A 15,340-nucleotide genomic window follows, 5' to 3' on the forward strand; every position below is an offset into this window, starting at 1 on the left:
TACACACTTCCCACGACCCAGCTTCCCCATTGGCGGGCCAGATAATGCATTGGGTCCCAGGAATGTTTTGATTGCTGCCCGGGGGGATGGACCAAGAGGTAACCCTCCCCCCACATCCAGTGTCGGTGCAGCCCGCATTGCAGGTGGTGAATGTGTAGCTAAGTACACTGGGTGCTGAGGCAATCAGAGCAGTGAGGATGGAGAGATACTGCATTGTGTTTGTGTGCACACTGAGATTGAACGTCGAAGATTTGAGGATATAAATCGAGTTTCTTGGATATTGCTGTTGTGGTATGATCAGAGTAAATTGAGAGGGGATTTGAGCTTTATTTATGTTCTGTTTTGCCTCTTAGATTTACCAAGTGTCATAAGTGGAAAAGAACAGCGGCAACCTACCTAGCTATTTACCTTCCATTTTGGTTATTGAAACGATTGAATTTCGAGAAACTCCGAAAGTCAGCCGTGGAGAGAGATCATTCCTGATCTCGACTCATTTTGCGAATTTTTGAGGTCACACTCTGCATGTTGAAGAGTCAGATCGGGGCCTTCAATTTTATGTTTATCGTTATTGTCAGCGCAGACCCAACGTCAGCATCGCAACTTAGCTTGAATCAAGAAATTTCCTTATTCCCGAACCATGATTATAACTAATTTGCATTTCGGTTTCTATCTGGCCTAGTACAGGTGTTCATCTTTAATTTTCCGCCGTTGGGGGCGACTAATCAGTTCTTGGGTGATTTTGCGAAAGTCAAAGGTATGCTCGTATTGCGTTACGCCACTTACGAACTGAAACTGACGCTTCTTAATTCTGTGAACAGCAAGAAATATATCTAGATAGAGAGATGCCACTTTGTTCACTTGGCCCATATGAGTGAGAATACCTACAGGTAGCCAAAGATGTGCCCAGGGTCTCACGATATTGATTTTTTAGCCAAGCTCAAGACCGCTCAGAACCATATGCTGGGTACAATCAATGAGTACGTGAATTGTTGGAACCGAGGTGACCTAGACGCTATTATGGATATCTTTGTTGACGAAGGACTGGATTATACGGACTATGGTAAGTCTGCTTTTTATGAAACTTGATATAAGAATGCTTTTAAGGAACGAACATGTGCTAAAAGCGGTCCCTTGTATGAAACAGGCGCAATGCGCTACCATATGGATAAAGTGTCGGTTCGAACTTTGTTTGCCGAGTTCTTCGAGGCTTTCAATAATCTAACTATTGAAACTATTTCGGTTCATGGTGCACACGACTTTTGTGTGTGGGAATCAAAGTCAAAGTTTCAATTACGGCAAGACATGCCTGGTATTCCATTCAAAACAGGGGAAGTCGCAGTTTTATCATGTGCAAGTCTAATGTGGTGGAATGGGGATAAGAAAATATTGAAAGAGGTTGACTACGCAGTATGGGACAAAAATTAATAATGAGTTGGAACGGCGATTCGTGTTGAATTTGTTATTTATTTCACTATGATGCCATCCCAAACAAAAAAGGAGTTTACAAATTGCAGTATATGACTGAATCAGTTTCTTTTTACATCGAGCCTCAGAGCTATGAAAGACCACATTTCTGAGGCAAATGCGGAAGATCCATATGGCGGATGAGCGCCATGTTTCTGGTGTGTTGGCCTACTACCTGGATGAGTAGGAAGGCATCCGCCAATTGGTGATCTCTATTTTCTCTAGTGACTACTTAAGTGCCTTCTGCAAAACCTGCATATTTTGGGCTATTTTGAAATTACCCTTTTGCAATGACTTCTCAGAGTTCAGAACTCTGGATCAGTAGAGTGGGGTGGACTGTAGATCGTTACCCTTAATGCACCATTTTGCGAAGCTCAAACATTGTCTTCACTAACGTAATAACTAACTGGGTTGTTAGCCTTACTAGAGCCTGCGGCAGCATAGACCGAATATTGAGCTCTTCGAAGACTAAGCCAAAAAGGGTGTTGGAAAAAATGATCCACTTTACATCAAGTACATTGTACTTTGAAAACAGGATTGTTTGACATTCTGTGAGTGAAGTGCCCAAAATAGGGCGGTGCTAGTCGTGAAAGTTAATAAGGCCACCAGCCAGGGCGAAATCTCGTCACATGACCAGACAAGGCACATCGAGCAAATCTCAGCCGCAAATGCTTCCTTCCAGCAGGACGAAAGTCGACTTAGACTCCAAAGCATTTATTCTCCCATGAACGTCCACCCAATGACCCAATCTTATTGTTCACTTTTATCAATTGCACAAAGAACCGAATCAATCACTCGCCCGGCAGAATCTTGGAAATGGTCGGCGCTATCAAAAGCAACCGCTGTGGTACCTGCAAGCAGAGGAAAGTAAAAGTATGACATTTGCACTAGTCTAGATATGCTTAGTACTGAAGAAAGAGCAGTGTGATCTGACCTGGCCCGTATGCGGGCCTTGCAAGCGCGGTAATCGTATGTGCCCTCCACGTCCGTCTCTCAAGATCATAGACGAGGGCCAGCAAGTGAAACAAGTGGCAAAATCCTTGCCTTCAAAGGCCGTCAAATTTCAGCGACAAGATCAAAATATGCATGGATGTGTGGCCCGCCACAAAACTTTGCTAAATAAACACATGACATTATCTCCATCGGAGCGACCTTCATACACATTGATTAGCTCCTTGTCTATGGAGAGCCTATCGTGCAGTCTTAAAACACTGGGCGCCTTCATGTGGAGAATTCCGCAGCGGATAGGCTCGAGTGTAGCGCTAGACGCAGTAACCTCATGCCTTCTCGCTTCGCATGATGCAGTGCTTCGAGGAGGAAATCGGCCTTCGCGAATCAACCCCCACCTATACGCACAGGCCTTGTGCCACATACAACGCGCCATTCAAGACCCGAAGGAACGGCTGTCTTACAACACATTATGCGCAGTACTACTCTTTCAGCGAATTGAGGTATGTTTTCCATCCACATGAATGCTCAGCGAGTCTGATGTGAGAATAGGCGGTATTTGGCGAGTGTCTTGCTCCTTTCAATCAGAAATATTTGCAAGGCGGGCGAAAAAATGGTGAGCTTATTCACGCGTCGGGGGTGGCAACCTTGATACAGGAGACAGGCCCACCCAAGCCTGGGGAGATGTCCGACACTTCTGTCATAATTGACAGCCATGCTTGTATTGTATATATCGACTTCCTTATAATGATTCCTGATTTGAGCTAATCAAATGTAGATCCATCAAGCACTTGTCCAAGGGAAGGTCTGCTTCCTTGCCTCCGAAGAATGGCAGCAACTGGATGATATGGAGAATCGAACAGAGGTTCAAGCTATATTCTATCGTGTCCTGCGACAGATGACACACTGGCCTACACTCCTTTGCGAGAAAAGGGCAATTTTGTGTAACGATGGTCGGACAACCAGTCTAACTGTGTTCCTGAAGGGAGCGCGAGAAGTAAAGAAGGCTATGGATGACCTCGGTCAAGAACTCGACACGCTGATAAAGGCTCACCGACTCTGTCAATACATTCAGTCTACATGCTTGTTCGACATGGTTAGCGAGATGTACAAGATGGATGATACTACGGTTGGAATGGTTCTATGCTATCATGCAATGTATAGCATCGTCGTTCTTCGGGTTATCTGGTCTCTGGCGGATCCTTTTGATCAACTCATTCTTGAAGCTGAGATCTTGCATCTATGCAAGCGAGTGTGGATGTTAATCGAGCATGGTCGTCAGTGTATGCCTCTTGGACTTCCAATCTTACAGAGTGCTCTGATGATGACTATAGAGTCTGTTAACTGGGAGACACAAGATCGAATTATTGAGATTATAAATGAGTTGGAAAGGTTCCGAGAGCGAGGGCGGAATACTTGGACCAGGGAAGGACTTATAAATAAGGCCATGTTTTATCGAGGCGACTGGGTTACTCACGTTGGCTAGAAAACTTCAACTTGGCGAAAGACACTTCAATGAAGACTATCAAGTTGAGGGCAAGCCGAGTAAATAAACAGTTTAATGACACCGTTGGCGATCGAGATCAGATAGAAAGCAAACGCGTCAGCCTTTTTGCGACTTTCTTCCTACCAGAAATTCAACATCTCAACGGATTTTGCCAGGACTACTGATATGATTATCTGGGATAATACCACCGTTGAAATAGTCAATGAAGGGTTGTGAGTGTAGGGCTCCGAGTTTGTAATCTTTATAGTAATTTGGGCTCACCCAGCTCCTATCAGACTTAATGCCGAATTTTCCAAAACTGCGATCCGCAAGGACAAGAATATCAGAAACTTTTCAGTTCAACTAAGTACAAAACCGAGCCTATTATTACCACTTGAACTCTGCTTCTGCTTGATGGAACCCTTTCAAGGTCGTATCGTTGGGTTTCCACGCGAGGTTCATAATCCTGGTCCAATTAAATACAAAATCATGTCCATAGCATACTGAGAGACATTGAATCTTAAACGGCCACCCTCGTTAGACCGCGAACGCCCCTGACTCAAGCTGTCTTGGCTCTGCTGCAGCTATAAATTGACCTTGCTCGGATCGAAAGATCGCTTGTGCATAGCTCCACTCGTCCACTTTCTTTATTTCGTGTTTGCGTTTTCTCAGAGACTCGACAGTGGCATTGTTGTAAGTATCTGGAATTTCAATATAGTTCGGGAACAGTTGGTGATGGAGGCGTGGGCGACCTAGGGATAGGCTTGGCGATAAATGTTCATCCAAAGCATGAATCAGGGTCTGTAAAGTTGTGGTAGGGATGTGGCTTCCCCCAGCAGCCCCGGTGGCAAATACAAAGCTGCCGTCATCGCGGGTGGCAATTTGGTGAGATAGAGGACAGAGGGCGTTTTCCGGGTTTGATGAAATTGTTCGGATTAGCAGGATAGCCGAATGCGTTAGTGGTGTTGGGAGTAGAGAAGTCTAAAGTTTGTCAGTCCCGTCTTCTTTTACAGAAACCGTTCGCCCTTACCATCCATCTGAGAATTCAATACAATTCCCGTCTCAGGAACCATAACATGACTACCAAAGGGAAGGTTTGTCGTCGTGGTGAGGGAGAAAGTCAAGCCATCCTTATCAGCTGTCACCATATGTGACGTACCAAACCTGAAGCATATATTAGTGCTGAAATTGCTTGTTTGTGGTGGGTAATGGAGTAGATAGCCGTTGACAAGAGTGACATCTGTAGACATACGATTCTGGAGTCCACTTATGGTCAGGGTCGTAGAAGCTGACGTTCGTGTGAACACTATTATCATCAATGTTACGATAGATTTTTTGAATTCGGGCTTGAGATAACATCGTGCTCTCCAGATTGGTAATGTTTGGAACAAATGCTGGATCACCGAAAGAGTTTCTCTGGAAAGATCGAACGTTAGCATATTATCTTGAGGGCGGGCCAAGGACCATATCCCAAGGCTGAACATACATAAGCATATCCAAACTTGATGGCCTCGACCATCCGATGAGTACTTAAATCTCTTGTTGACGTATTTGTGAAGAAGTCGTCGTAATTGTTCAAAACTTCAAGAATGTTGAGTAGAACTGTCCCGCTGCTAGGAGCAACTGTGCTGGTCAAGGTGTAATTCCGGTATTGAACCTGTCGTGTCCTCCGGTGGACAACGAAATAACCCATAAGATCTCTCTCCGTCATATTACCACCGTGGTTTTTTATTGCGCGTAACATGGTTTTGGCAGTTGAACCGGTATAAAAGTCTTCGGCGCCGTTCCTTGAAATGTTTCGTAAAGCTTCTGCATATCTCTTCCTGGTCATGATATCTCCCCGCTTCAGAAGTTTCCCATTGGGAGCAAAGTCCGGCTGCCAGGCTGGATCCTGAACAAAAAGATTTGGCTGGGCCGGATTTAACAATGGAGCGTTTTTCAATGTCCAGTTCACCATCCACTCCATGTCATGCCCAAAAATAAATCCGCTATCAGCCACCTCAATGGCGGGTTGAATAACGGTTTGCCAACTTAGCCTCCCATATCGTTTCAGAATATGATTAAGACCACGTAGCTGCCCGGGAACCGCACTTTGCAACCAAGTCAGTAGAACATCATAGGATCAAGGTTGCTTTTAACGACGTACATAGCTCTTCCCCCAACTTGGGACGCATTCTTGTTGTTCACAAACATATTTTCGCTAGCAGATCCCGGTGCCCTCTCACGGAAGTCAACCATCTCGTATGTGTTGTTTGGAAGTCGAACGAGGGCAAATCCCCCTCCCGAAATTCCGCTGTTATACATTCCTAACCGCAGTAGTCAGGTTAATATTCAATATACCCCAATTCAAGCCGAGTCCTTTACCAGTAACCCCCACGCAAAGAACCGTGGCAACCATCTACAGCCTCGTTGTCAGCATCCAAAGTGTAGAAAATCATTTGGTTTCTCTTACGGCATCCGCAGCATTTCCCCCCTTTTTGAAACATCGAAGCCCCAGCCAGACTGCATATTTTGTTCTCACAGGAGACGGCACCATTCATTCCCTGGGTAGTAATATTTTGGGTAAAAGTATATCCAAGTGCCGAAGGGATAAAGCTTAAGGATATGAGGGCAAGACAGAATGCTTTGAGTTCCTTCATCATGAGTGTAATTTCGGTAGATTGCCAATTGATACTTATTGTCAGTGTGAGTTATAACTTCTATCCAGGTACTCACCTAGCAGTTTTTTATATGCAGATTTTAAACCGCTCAACTGGCTATATCATATCCCATTTTTCTGTCTATGACTCCAATACTTCCAACGAACAGTTTGCTGAGCTCTTCTCAGCTCCCATCTCGGTGTCAATGCATCTCACAAAAACGGATTTCAATATGTAGACAGTGTAGACCTCTGACGCGAACGGAAGTTTCAAGGACGACAAATGGCGTGTGTATCCGATTGGCATATCTATTGAGCATCTCACTCCACAAAAGGTACTTAATTATTTGCCCGGGCCTCGGCCCTTGGAGATCGCCCACTTGCTTTCTTACTGCACCGCTGTATAAATTCGTCATTTGGCTCTGTCCATCGTGTAGTTTGTAAAATGTCACTCCAATCACGTTTCGGTCCTTGGAACATGGTTGGTTTTGGTGGCCGAAGTGGATTGAAGTTCACGGTCGATGACAGCACCATGATTCTTCAGAGTCTAGCTCAGGCGCGCTTCCGTTGGCTTATCTGAATGGGCTATCGACCGTGGCGTGGTTCCCAGATACTAAGAATATTATCCGTTCAAGTCTCCGACCACGATAAGTTTCTAATAGGGTTCGGCAAAGATCTCCACGCAAATGTGGGCGGGCCTATGATGTCGTGCCGAGCATACTTTGCGGACCGAGCCGCCCGAGGAGTGGCTTGTGCGTTGGCAACTACAGTACATATTCCATATTCGCCACCCTAGAGACCCTGCTGGCAAAGCAGGCTCTGCCTAACGTGCCTAACGGATCCGAATATGGTAGATATTCAACGTAAATGTAGCTTGCAAGCTTGTTAAGAGGGTGAAATAACTATTGCTATAGGCCTCGAGAAGCAAGGGTAATAAGAAATGGACACAACCCAAGTCCTAGCTGGGAAGGATGTTACCTTTGACCGGTCCTCCCAGTAATATTAGAGGGATTGTCTAGTCGTAAAAGGATACCAAATCAAGATAGCCTACCGAAGTTACCGCCAAATAGTGGGGCGGTAGTAGGAATCTAAAATATCAATGACCTTAATCGTGACATCAGCGAATCAACATGGTCGCAACGGCAATCAAATCACTAGCCAGGGGGTCCACAAGACTTACAAGTCTCTCAATTGTGAAAGACTCTTATTCATGCAAATCAACATGGTCAATTAAACTGGTAGGACTGGGTGAGATCTATCGCGTGTCTTGTCATGCCTTCAGAACTATAATTGACAGATTATCTGACGGTAATTGGTTTTATACATAGTTTTAGTTAGGTAATACAATTTGGATGGAAGCACGCTTGACTTGTTAAGCTCAAGCATAAGGCATCTACTTGCTAGCGCCTCTGGTAAAGAAGCAATCTACGCGTCACCTTCAAAAATCTCTTTACAGAAGCCCAATGATATCAATCAGGTTGAAGTGTAGAACAAGTTGGGCATCGGTTCCGGAAAACGCCACTGGTCGCACATGGTCCAATTATACGGATGTTTCTTGAAGTGTCTTACCCAAGGACTAAAAGCAGGCAAGAGCATAAGCCCCAAAAATGACATTGGTCCATCTTGCAAAGGGTTTGTGAGGTTTTTCAGACTATTGACTAAAATATGTTATATCCAAAACCCTTAGAATAGTAGCTTACACTGTCTTCACAAGATCTGAAGATCTTAAAACGAAATGAAATCTACCTATTGCCCATATTGCAAAGGTCACGATCGACAAAGATCCAGGCGTACGAACTCGGAAAGCATGTGAGGTTGAATCCATGGATGCACGCACTGCGACAAAGCTGAAAGTAGGTTAAAATTCTACTTTGTGATGACAGGTCAGGTCAACCAGAACAATACAGGATCAGTGTATTTGATTGAAAGGGAAAGTCTTTGTTTATGAAGCAGTAAGACGAAACACATTTGTTATAGGCCAGCCATGGTATTTGTAACCTGACCATCGTACAACATATCAGAGATTGATCTTGTGTTACATGCTATAGCGTGCTAATTGTCAATCTTGATTAATCCAACCAAGAAAACAGGACCTCATAAAACGATTTGGGATCTTGGAGGAAGGGTGCATGGCCGAGACCAGGGAACATGTGGAATGTGCAGTTGGGGATCATGGCTGCGGCCGCAGGACCGAGTACATCATAATGTCCCAGCTTCGCCGCAACGGCAGGAGGTGACCATGCCTTTCCAAGGGCAGTGACGTCGTTTTCTCCGACCATGAGGTAGGTACGTGTTTGCAGGAGAGGCAGCTGGTAGATAATAGGCTGGCTGAGTAGGGCGTCGGTGACGAGGGCCATCACGTACGCATACTGTGAGCCGTAGTCGCCAGCGTAGATGTTCGCTAGCATTTGGACCCAGGTATCATACTCAGGCTTCCAGGTGGCATTGTGGAAGTAGCTGGCCTGCTCATACGCCTTGAGGCTGGCGAAATTCTGCACAACCTGGGTCTCGTACGTCTCGTCGACTGGCAAGTAGGGTACACCCTGAGCGACCCAATCCTCCAATCCCAGGGGATCAACAAGGATGAGCTGATCAACGGCGTCAGGGTACATTAGACCGTAACGAGCCGCGATCATGCCACCCATGGAATGGCCGATGACGGTGGCTTTTTCGATGCCAAGAGCGGTTAGCAGACTGTTGATGTTCAGCGCCTGCTGTTGAACGTTGTAAGAATAGCCTTGAGGTTTGCTAGACTTGCAAAAGCCAATGTCGTCGGGCAGGATCACTCGATATCCGGCTGCTGACAACTGGCGCGCAGTGTCAGACCAAGTGACGCCGCAGAAGTTCCCACCATGGAGCAAGACTGCTGCCTTATCCGTAGCTTTGTTCTGCGCCGGCACGTCCATGAACGCCATTGTGAGATTCTGGCGCTGATTGTAAAATTTGAACAGCTTTACCGGCCATGGGTAGGTGTAGTTGGACCCGTATAGGTCCGCTGGCACACGACCATCGTAGATTGTGCCAATCGGATCAGGGCTGGACTGTGCGGAGACGACCCTCGTGCATGACAAGATCGCAGAGAAGGCGCTGAGGACAGAGATGATCTTCATTTTGTGACGGCTGTGGCACAGGGGACCAGGGATCAGCGGGGCTCTTTGAGTGGCTCTCTTTTGAAGGGTACGCAAGGATTTCTATCAATTGTACGAGAGCAAGGTAGAGGTGCTTGCTCGTTCGGCCCCCTGCGCGATGCAAACCTATATGTACCCAGCCTGGCAAACTAGACCCACCCCACCCGTGTTGTACTTTTCAATCCCATTATGAAACCCATTCAGCACTAGTGGGATTTTTTTTTTTTTTTTTTTTTGGAAATAGGACTGACAAACACTCTACATCTGAGATGATTGACAGAGTGCCAGCCTTGCTGCCTCGGTGATCTTCTTCTGTCAATTTAATGTGTAATATAGTAGGTTGGCGCATTCCAGCATTTCAAGAAGGCACTGAGAACTGTTATTTCCATTACTGTAAGCTGTCACGATGTGTTTAAAATACCAATATGATCTTGGTTGTAAGAAATAGTGACTTCGTGGGTCCCACTCCCATCAAGCCAGGCGAGGCACCACCAGAGCCGAGGGAAATAGATTCATGTTTTATTACTAATGTTCGGTTTTTTGACTAGGTTAGTTAACTATCTCGGGCCAAATAAATTATTACAGATACATACTGCCTAAGATTGTCTGCACGTTTCGTGGCTCAGACCCTAAAAGGGGTCATCAAACCAAAAGCCACTGCAACTTCACTAGAACCTACTTGGAGTAGTTCCACGCTTAGGCCGTATTCACCCGCTAGTCAGGTACAACAACAGGCTCTGAGTAGATTAGCTGACATTTTCGTTGAAGTCAAACCTCCATTTTTTTAGGCGGGATCTTGAAGCTGGATCGAATTCTTCTACATACTTGAGCAGTGTTACTGTTATCCGACCGACGCCAAGGGTGGTGGGAAATGACGCGGAGTCCGAGATTACCTGACCATTGTCAGTGTAACTTCGCTCCAGGGCACGTCATCTATATTATTACAGCATGTACCTGGGCAGGGACGAGTGAAGAGAAAGAATTGAACCTATGCTACTCTTAATGCCGCCCTAAAAATTTATTGACCTCCGCCCCAATCGGTGATACAATCCTGTACTGGCCCACAGAGACCTCGGAAATTTGAGATGTCGCCAAACACTCCAGGCCCTAACAGGGCTTTGGAGATCCAAGTGCCATGTATTGTCTTTTTAATCACCACGCCGGCCTTCGTGGCGATCCGGCTATGGGCTCGCTTCAATTCCAAGTCAGGGCTTGGCTGGGACGATTGGACCATATTAGCATCTACCGTGAGTTCTTAATGCACGACACTAGGCTGCACCATGTAAACCTGACTTTCCTATCAACAGGTTTTTGCGATTATTGTCATGGCATTCATGCTCGCCTCCTGTGTCTACGGCTTTGGCCAACACATCAAAAATCTCGCAAGATCAAATCGGCTAATGACCTTGAAGGTACCTGAAAATTCTTCCTTGCTACAACCCTGCGCCTCGGTTGTGAAGTTAGAGGTTACTCTTTTTTCGGATCCGTAATAGGCCGCTAACTGCAACCTTACCAGCTTTTTTTCGTCAGTCAGGCGTTCTACAAGCTCACCATGAATACAACCAAAATGTCTATCCTCATGCTGTATCTACGAATCTTTCCACAGCGTTGGTTTCGCATTACCTGTTACGCGCTTTTGATTATCCTTACTTCTTACATGGTGGCTGCGTTCTTTGCATCTATCTTCCAATGCACTCCGGTGACACGAGCCTGGGACAGATCTATTCCTGGATCATGCATTGACATAACCACCAATTGGTACGCCAATGCCGGCTTCTCAATCGCTACCGACTTCATTATACTGGCACTGCCAATGTATCCAATCTACAAATCGAAGACTCCTTTGAAGCGAAAAATCGCCCTGATGATTGTGTTTGCACTCGGCACTTTGTGGGTTTCGATCTGCTGCAGTCAAAGGATCAACTTCAAACTGACCACGAGTTCTAAAGCGTCGCCGTGACAAGCATTCTGCGGATGCAGACCCTCAACTTCTCGTCTACCAGTCCTGACACTACCTGTAGGTATTTGCATAGCTATTCACTGTCACTTTTGGGTGCTTACCAATGTTCTCCCTAGACGACATCGCCTCCTCTGTATGGACCATAACCGAGGAAAACATCGCGATAATCTGTGCCTGTCTGCCAATGATGTGGGCGCCACTTGCTAGGCTCTTTCCCTCGCTATTCTCCATAAGGAACGGAGGCGATAGCCATGTTAGCTTGGCCGTCAGGAGCCTGGGGCCCGACACCACCTCACGGTCTCGAAGGAGTTGGACCCAGCTTCCTGGGGCCTTCGATGACATAGGCGGCAGCGATGTTAACCACAACAGCGATTTCCAAAATCGCCCCTCGGAAGATAGCACGGGCCAAATTCTTCCGTCTCGCCAGGGCGGCAAACCCCAGAATCAGGATGCAAAGGTCATCCGAAAGGTCTCGGAGTATCGGGTTTCTTATTCCAGCACAAAATAGCTTCTAAACTCTCCAGCTTGTAAAAATTAACATGCAGATACAGCAACTTACGGTTGTTCAAGTATAATCGTTATATTCACCTTCATCTAGATTAGTGCCGAGTCTATAGAATGAAGAACTTCTGTGTGGAAGATATAAGATCTGTTCGAAGCGAAAAGAAAATAGCTTCCTCGTCGCTTGACAAGAATCGCTGGTCGCTTACCGAGAAATTTTATAGGTTGTCCTGACATTTGCTTGTTTGTTTCTCATTTCAAAGCTTCAGCCCAACCTTACATGAAGCAGAATCACATAGGGCGATAAGTCGCCGACAACCGAATAATGCGTGCTGGGTGACTGTCTCAATATCGTCCCCGCATTGTCGTTATCTCGCCCGAGTGAATAGAGTTTACGTTGCACCGGAATAGATCCGGAATAAAGTCTGATATCTGATTGGTGCAACGGTACATGTGGGTTGAGATGAATAAGGTCGCATAGTTTCCCACCGAAGAGATTAGCAGGTAATTAATTGATTGTCGAGCTTGTTGTCGAGCATCATATTCTTAAAATGCCTTGGTGTAAGCGCTCAGGAAACAGCCTCCTAGACTTTGCAGCCCTCCAAATCGCCTTCAGTTTCAACGGGTCCAAATCCAATCTGGTAATTACCACTTTGCGGCTCTAACTTTACCGCGGAAAACGTCCCGTTTAAACTAGCATCCAATCAGATAACTCCCAGGCTTGCTACATTCACAATTTTGACGCGGGGAATCCATTGAGCATCCTATGATTCTGATAACACTCTAAGACTCAGATGAACGTGCCTGGAATGGATGAACTCCGATTTCATGCCGGAATTCGTTAGGATCGGCATCTGAATGTCTGGATTGGATTAGATCACTTTGGACTTCTCAACGACTTGTGGCAGGGTGAAGCATGTCGACTCCACCGCGGGGGGCAGTTTCGGAGTTCGACTCGGCGTTCAAGTGGAGTAGAATAAGGGAGTTAAGCCGTCAAACACGATAGAGGTCTACTAGCTCGGTGCTCACTAACTGAAATTCTCAATAGCTTTAGACAATTTCTCTTTTGTTTCTTCTCATTCAATCCATATCTCTATTCCTCATCTTCGCGTCTCGTACAATTTAATCTTTAAGACAATAGGTTGAGTCTCTCAGCAAAGAGTCCCTTTACGATGCTGGGCTCTACCACTCCAGCAACCCAACACACCACCACATCCGAGGCGTCATTTCAATCTTTCCGCAATGTCTCCGCCTGCAATCGCTGCCGTTTGCGCAAGCATCGCTGTGACCAGCGCCTCCCGCGCTGCGAACCTTGTGAGAAAGCAGGAACGCGCTGCGTCGGCTACGATCCGCTAACGAAGCGAGAGGTCCCGCGCAGCTATGTGTGTTTCCTTGAGAGTCAAGTCAAATATCTCAAGCAAATTTTGATTGACCATGGTATCGAGTTCAAGTGTACCATGCCCTTTGATGAGAAGGAAACATCGCGGTCGGGCATCACTGGGCATGTTTTACCACAAAGACATGAATTTTCATCTGAGAAAGTTAGAGCTGAGGCTCGGCTTGAGCGAACAAAGGAACATGCCTCGCTTAAGAGAAAGTTCAGTTCCCCAGCCGAGAACAATATACCTCCACGACAATTGAAGCGCGTCTTGCAGCTAAACTTGATTCTCAAGGACCTGCTCACGGAGAGCTTTGCACCTTACCATTGCGACAGAGAGCATGTGCAACCTTCTCCCCGATCACCTGTCTCCACGCAAGCCAGGCAGGGTATCCCCATTCCGCACGAGCCGTGGTCAACACCAGAACTGAGCGACGGCCACGCAAGCTCTGAGTCGAGTTCTGGGTCTCCTGAATCATTACAACACTTGGACGACTCGGTCTTGTCGCAGAATGTTCCCGTTATGAATGATGATTTCCATTTTAAGGGACCATGTACACCAGAGAGCAATTCTGCGGCCGACTTTGACTCGATGGATTTTAATTCGGGTACCCTTGAAACAAAGCCGCTTATTAGCACGAGCTTTCCAGCCCCTTCCCAAAGAATTTCAGTGAAGCCAATTGTTTCCTCTGAGCCGAAACAAGCGCAACCTAGTCCTGAGATAAGATTTGATTTTCCCTCTGATCTGGATCAAAGCCAGAGCGATCAATCCACTTACGATTTGCTGGATGAGTTTTTGATCGGCTGGGATGAAGACCGGTTGGGGATGGACTAGATTGTTTATGCTTGGCATGTCTATTTTCCAATTTCCTTTCCACAGTCCAAGGATCACGCTCAAGGCAGACTCGATTGTGATAATATTGCCAAAAAGAGCACCCTAATCTCTGCTTGTGCTATGCAAAGCATCTGCACTCTGGAGTAAGCTATCTTTGAACAATGTCCGGCTATTTACAGTAGCACGGAGAACACACCGCCATGGCAGACTTACCAGTCACCAATTGGTTATACCAGGCTGATGAAGGCCCCTCGAATTTTGCACAGTCATTAACATGACCCATGTATCCAGTACAAAGATTGTATATAGCATGTTTTTTTGGAATTTTGTGGTTTGGTTATGGCGCCTTAGGTAGTCTAATTTCGAACCACCACTGGTTCTGAGTTGTGAACCGGACCGTCTTTTAAGGATTACCTTCATTCTCAAAGATTAACTCATCGCGTTTCTGGGCCAAAGATTGAAATATGTCTAGACGTCTAGTACAGGGCTACAAGGCTGTGTGTCGATTGTGGCGTGAGCGTGTGATGTCAGCAGGACGTTTTTAATCTGAAAGTTGCCTGCTTGAGCCATACAGAACCAGCGGTTTTTGCCTCCTTAAATATGGCCAGACTCTCATCAACAGCATCTTGAGTGAATTGATCTTTATCTCTGTTGAGTCCATTTAAAATAACGGAGAATTTCTGTGACCTCTCGAAGAAACGATCGGCGCCACTCCGAACGATATGGTATGGATCGCCGATATCTCTAATTAAGGCGCAAGTTATAGCCTCAATGAAATATCCGGGGAGACACCAGCAGGTCCCCGATCACTCGATCGCTGCGACACTTTGTTGACCCCGACTAGCCAATTGGGAAGACCACTTATGCGATCTCCTGCATATGGTCAACCACTTTCGAGGCGAGATGCCATGGCCGATAAATGGTGTCGCACATAGTTGGGCAGCGTTCAACTGTTTCCTTCATCATTCCTTCCAACTAGATCAATATGCGACTAACGGTTTG

The 15,340-nt window shown here is 46.2% G+C and overlaps 5 protein-coding genes across 5 annotated transcripts; 3 read left to right on the forward strand and 2 right to left on the reverse strand.

Moving 5' to 3' along the window:
• Positions 1-2,760: 2,760 nt before the first annotated feature.
• N7458_010711 (uncharacterized protein) lies at positions 2,761-3,898 on the forward strand (the record flags this gene model as incomplete). The annotated part of the gene is made up of 4 exons (XM_056914093.1): positions 2,761-2,915; positions 2,965-3,028; positions 3,191-3,689; positions 3,747-3,898. 4 exons carry the CDS (start codon positions 2,761-2,763, stop codon positions 3,896-3,898), a joined length of 870 nt encoding a protein of 289 aa, XP_056762942.1.
• Positions 3,899-4,435: 537 nt separating this feature from the next.
• Positions 4,436-6,202, reverse strand: N7458_010712 (gamma-glutamyltranspeptidase; the record flags this gene model as incomplete). Its single annotated transcript, XM_056914094.1, has 5 exons — positions 4,436-4,879; positions 4,951-5,062; positions 5,151-5,314; positions 5,385-5,988; positions 6,045-6,202. The coding sequence occupies 5 exons, from the start codon at positions 6,200-6,202 to the stop codon at positions 4,436-4,438; spliced, it is 1,482 nt and encodes a 493-aa protein (XP_056762943.1).
• Positions 6,203-8,605: 2,403 nt separating this feature from the next.
• Positions 8,606-9,646, reverse strand: N7458_010713 (alpha/beta fold hydrolase; the record flags this gene model as incomplete). The annotated part of the gene is made up of 1 exon (XM_056914095.1): positions 8,606-9,646. One exon carries the CDS (start codon positions 9,644-9,646, stop codon positions 8,606-8,608), a length of 1,041 nt encoding a protein of 346 aa, XP_056762944.1.
• A 1,103-nt stretch (positions 9,647-10,749) lies between these two features.
• On the forward strand, positions 10,750-12,132 carry N7458_010714 (uncharacterized protein; the record flags this gene model as incomplete). Its single annotated transcript, XM_056914096.1, has 5 exons — positions 10,750-10,911; positions 10,972-11,076; positions 11,181-11,554; positions 11,614-11,681; positions 11,741-12,132. 5 exons carry the CDS (start codon positions 10,750-10,752, stop codon positions 12,130-12,132), a joined length of 1,101 nt encoding a protein of 366 aa, XP_056762945.1.
• Positions 12,133-13,297: 1,165 nt separating this feature from the next.
• Positions 13,298-14,338, forward strand: N7458_010715 (uncharacterized protein; the record flags this gene model as incomplete). The annotated part of the gene is made up of 1 exon (XM_056914097.1): positions 13,298-14,338. The coding sequence occupies one exon, from the start codon at positions 13,298-13,300 to the stop codon at positions 14,336-14,338; it is 1,041 nt and encodes a 346-aa protein (XP_056762946.1).
• Between the last annotated feature and the right edge of the window lie 1,002 nt (positions 14,339-15,340).

This window comes from Penicillium daleae, assembly GCF_028827525.1.
Source record: "Penicillium daleae strain IBT 16125 chromosome Unknown utg000008l_segment0_segment0, whole genome shotgun sequence".
Taxonomy (NCBI): domain Eukaryota; kingdom Fungi; phylum Ascomycota; class Eurotiomycetes; order Eurotiales; family Aspergillaceae; genus Penicillium; species Penicillium daleae.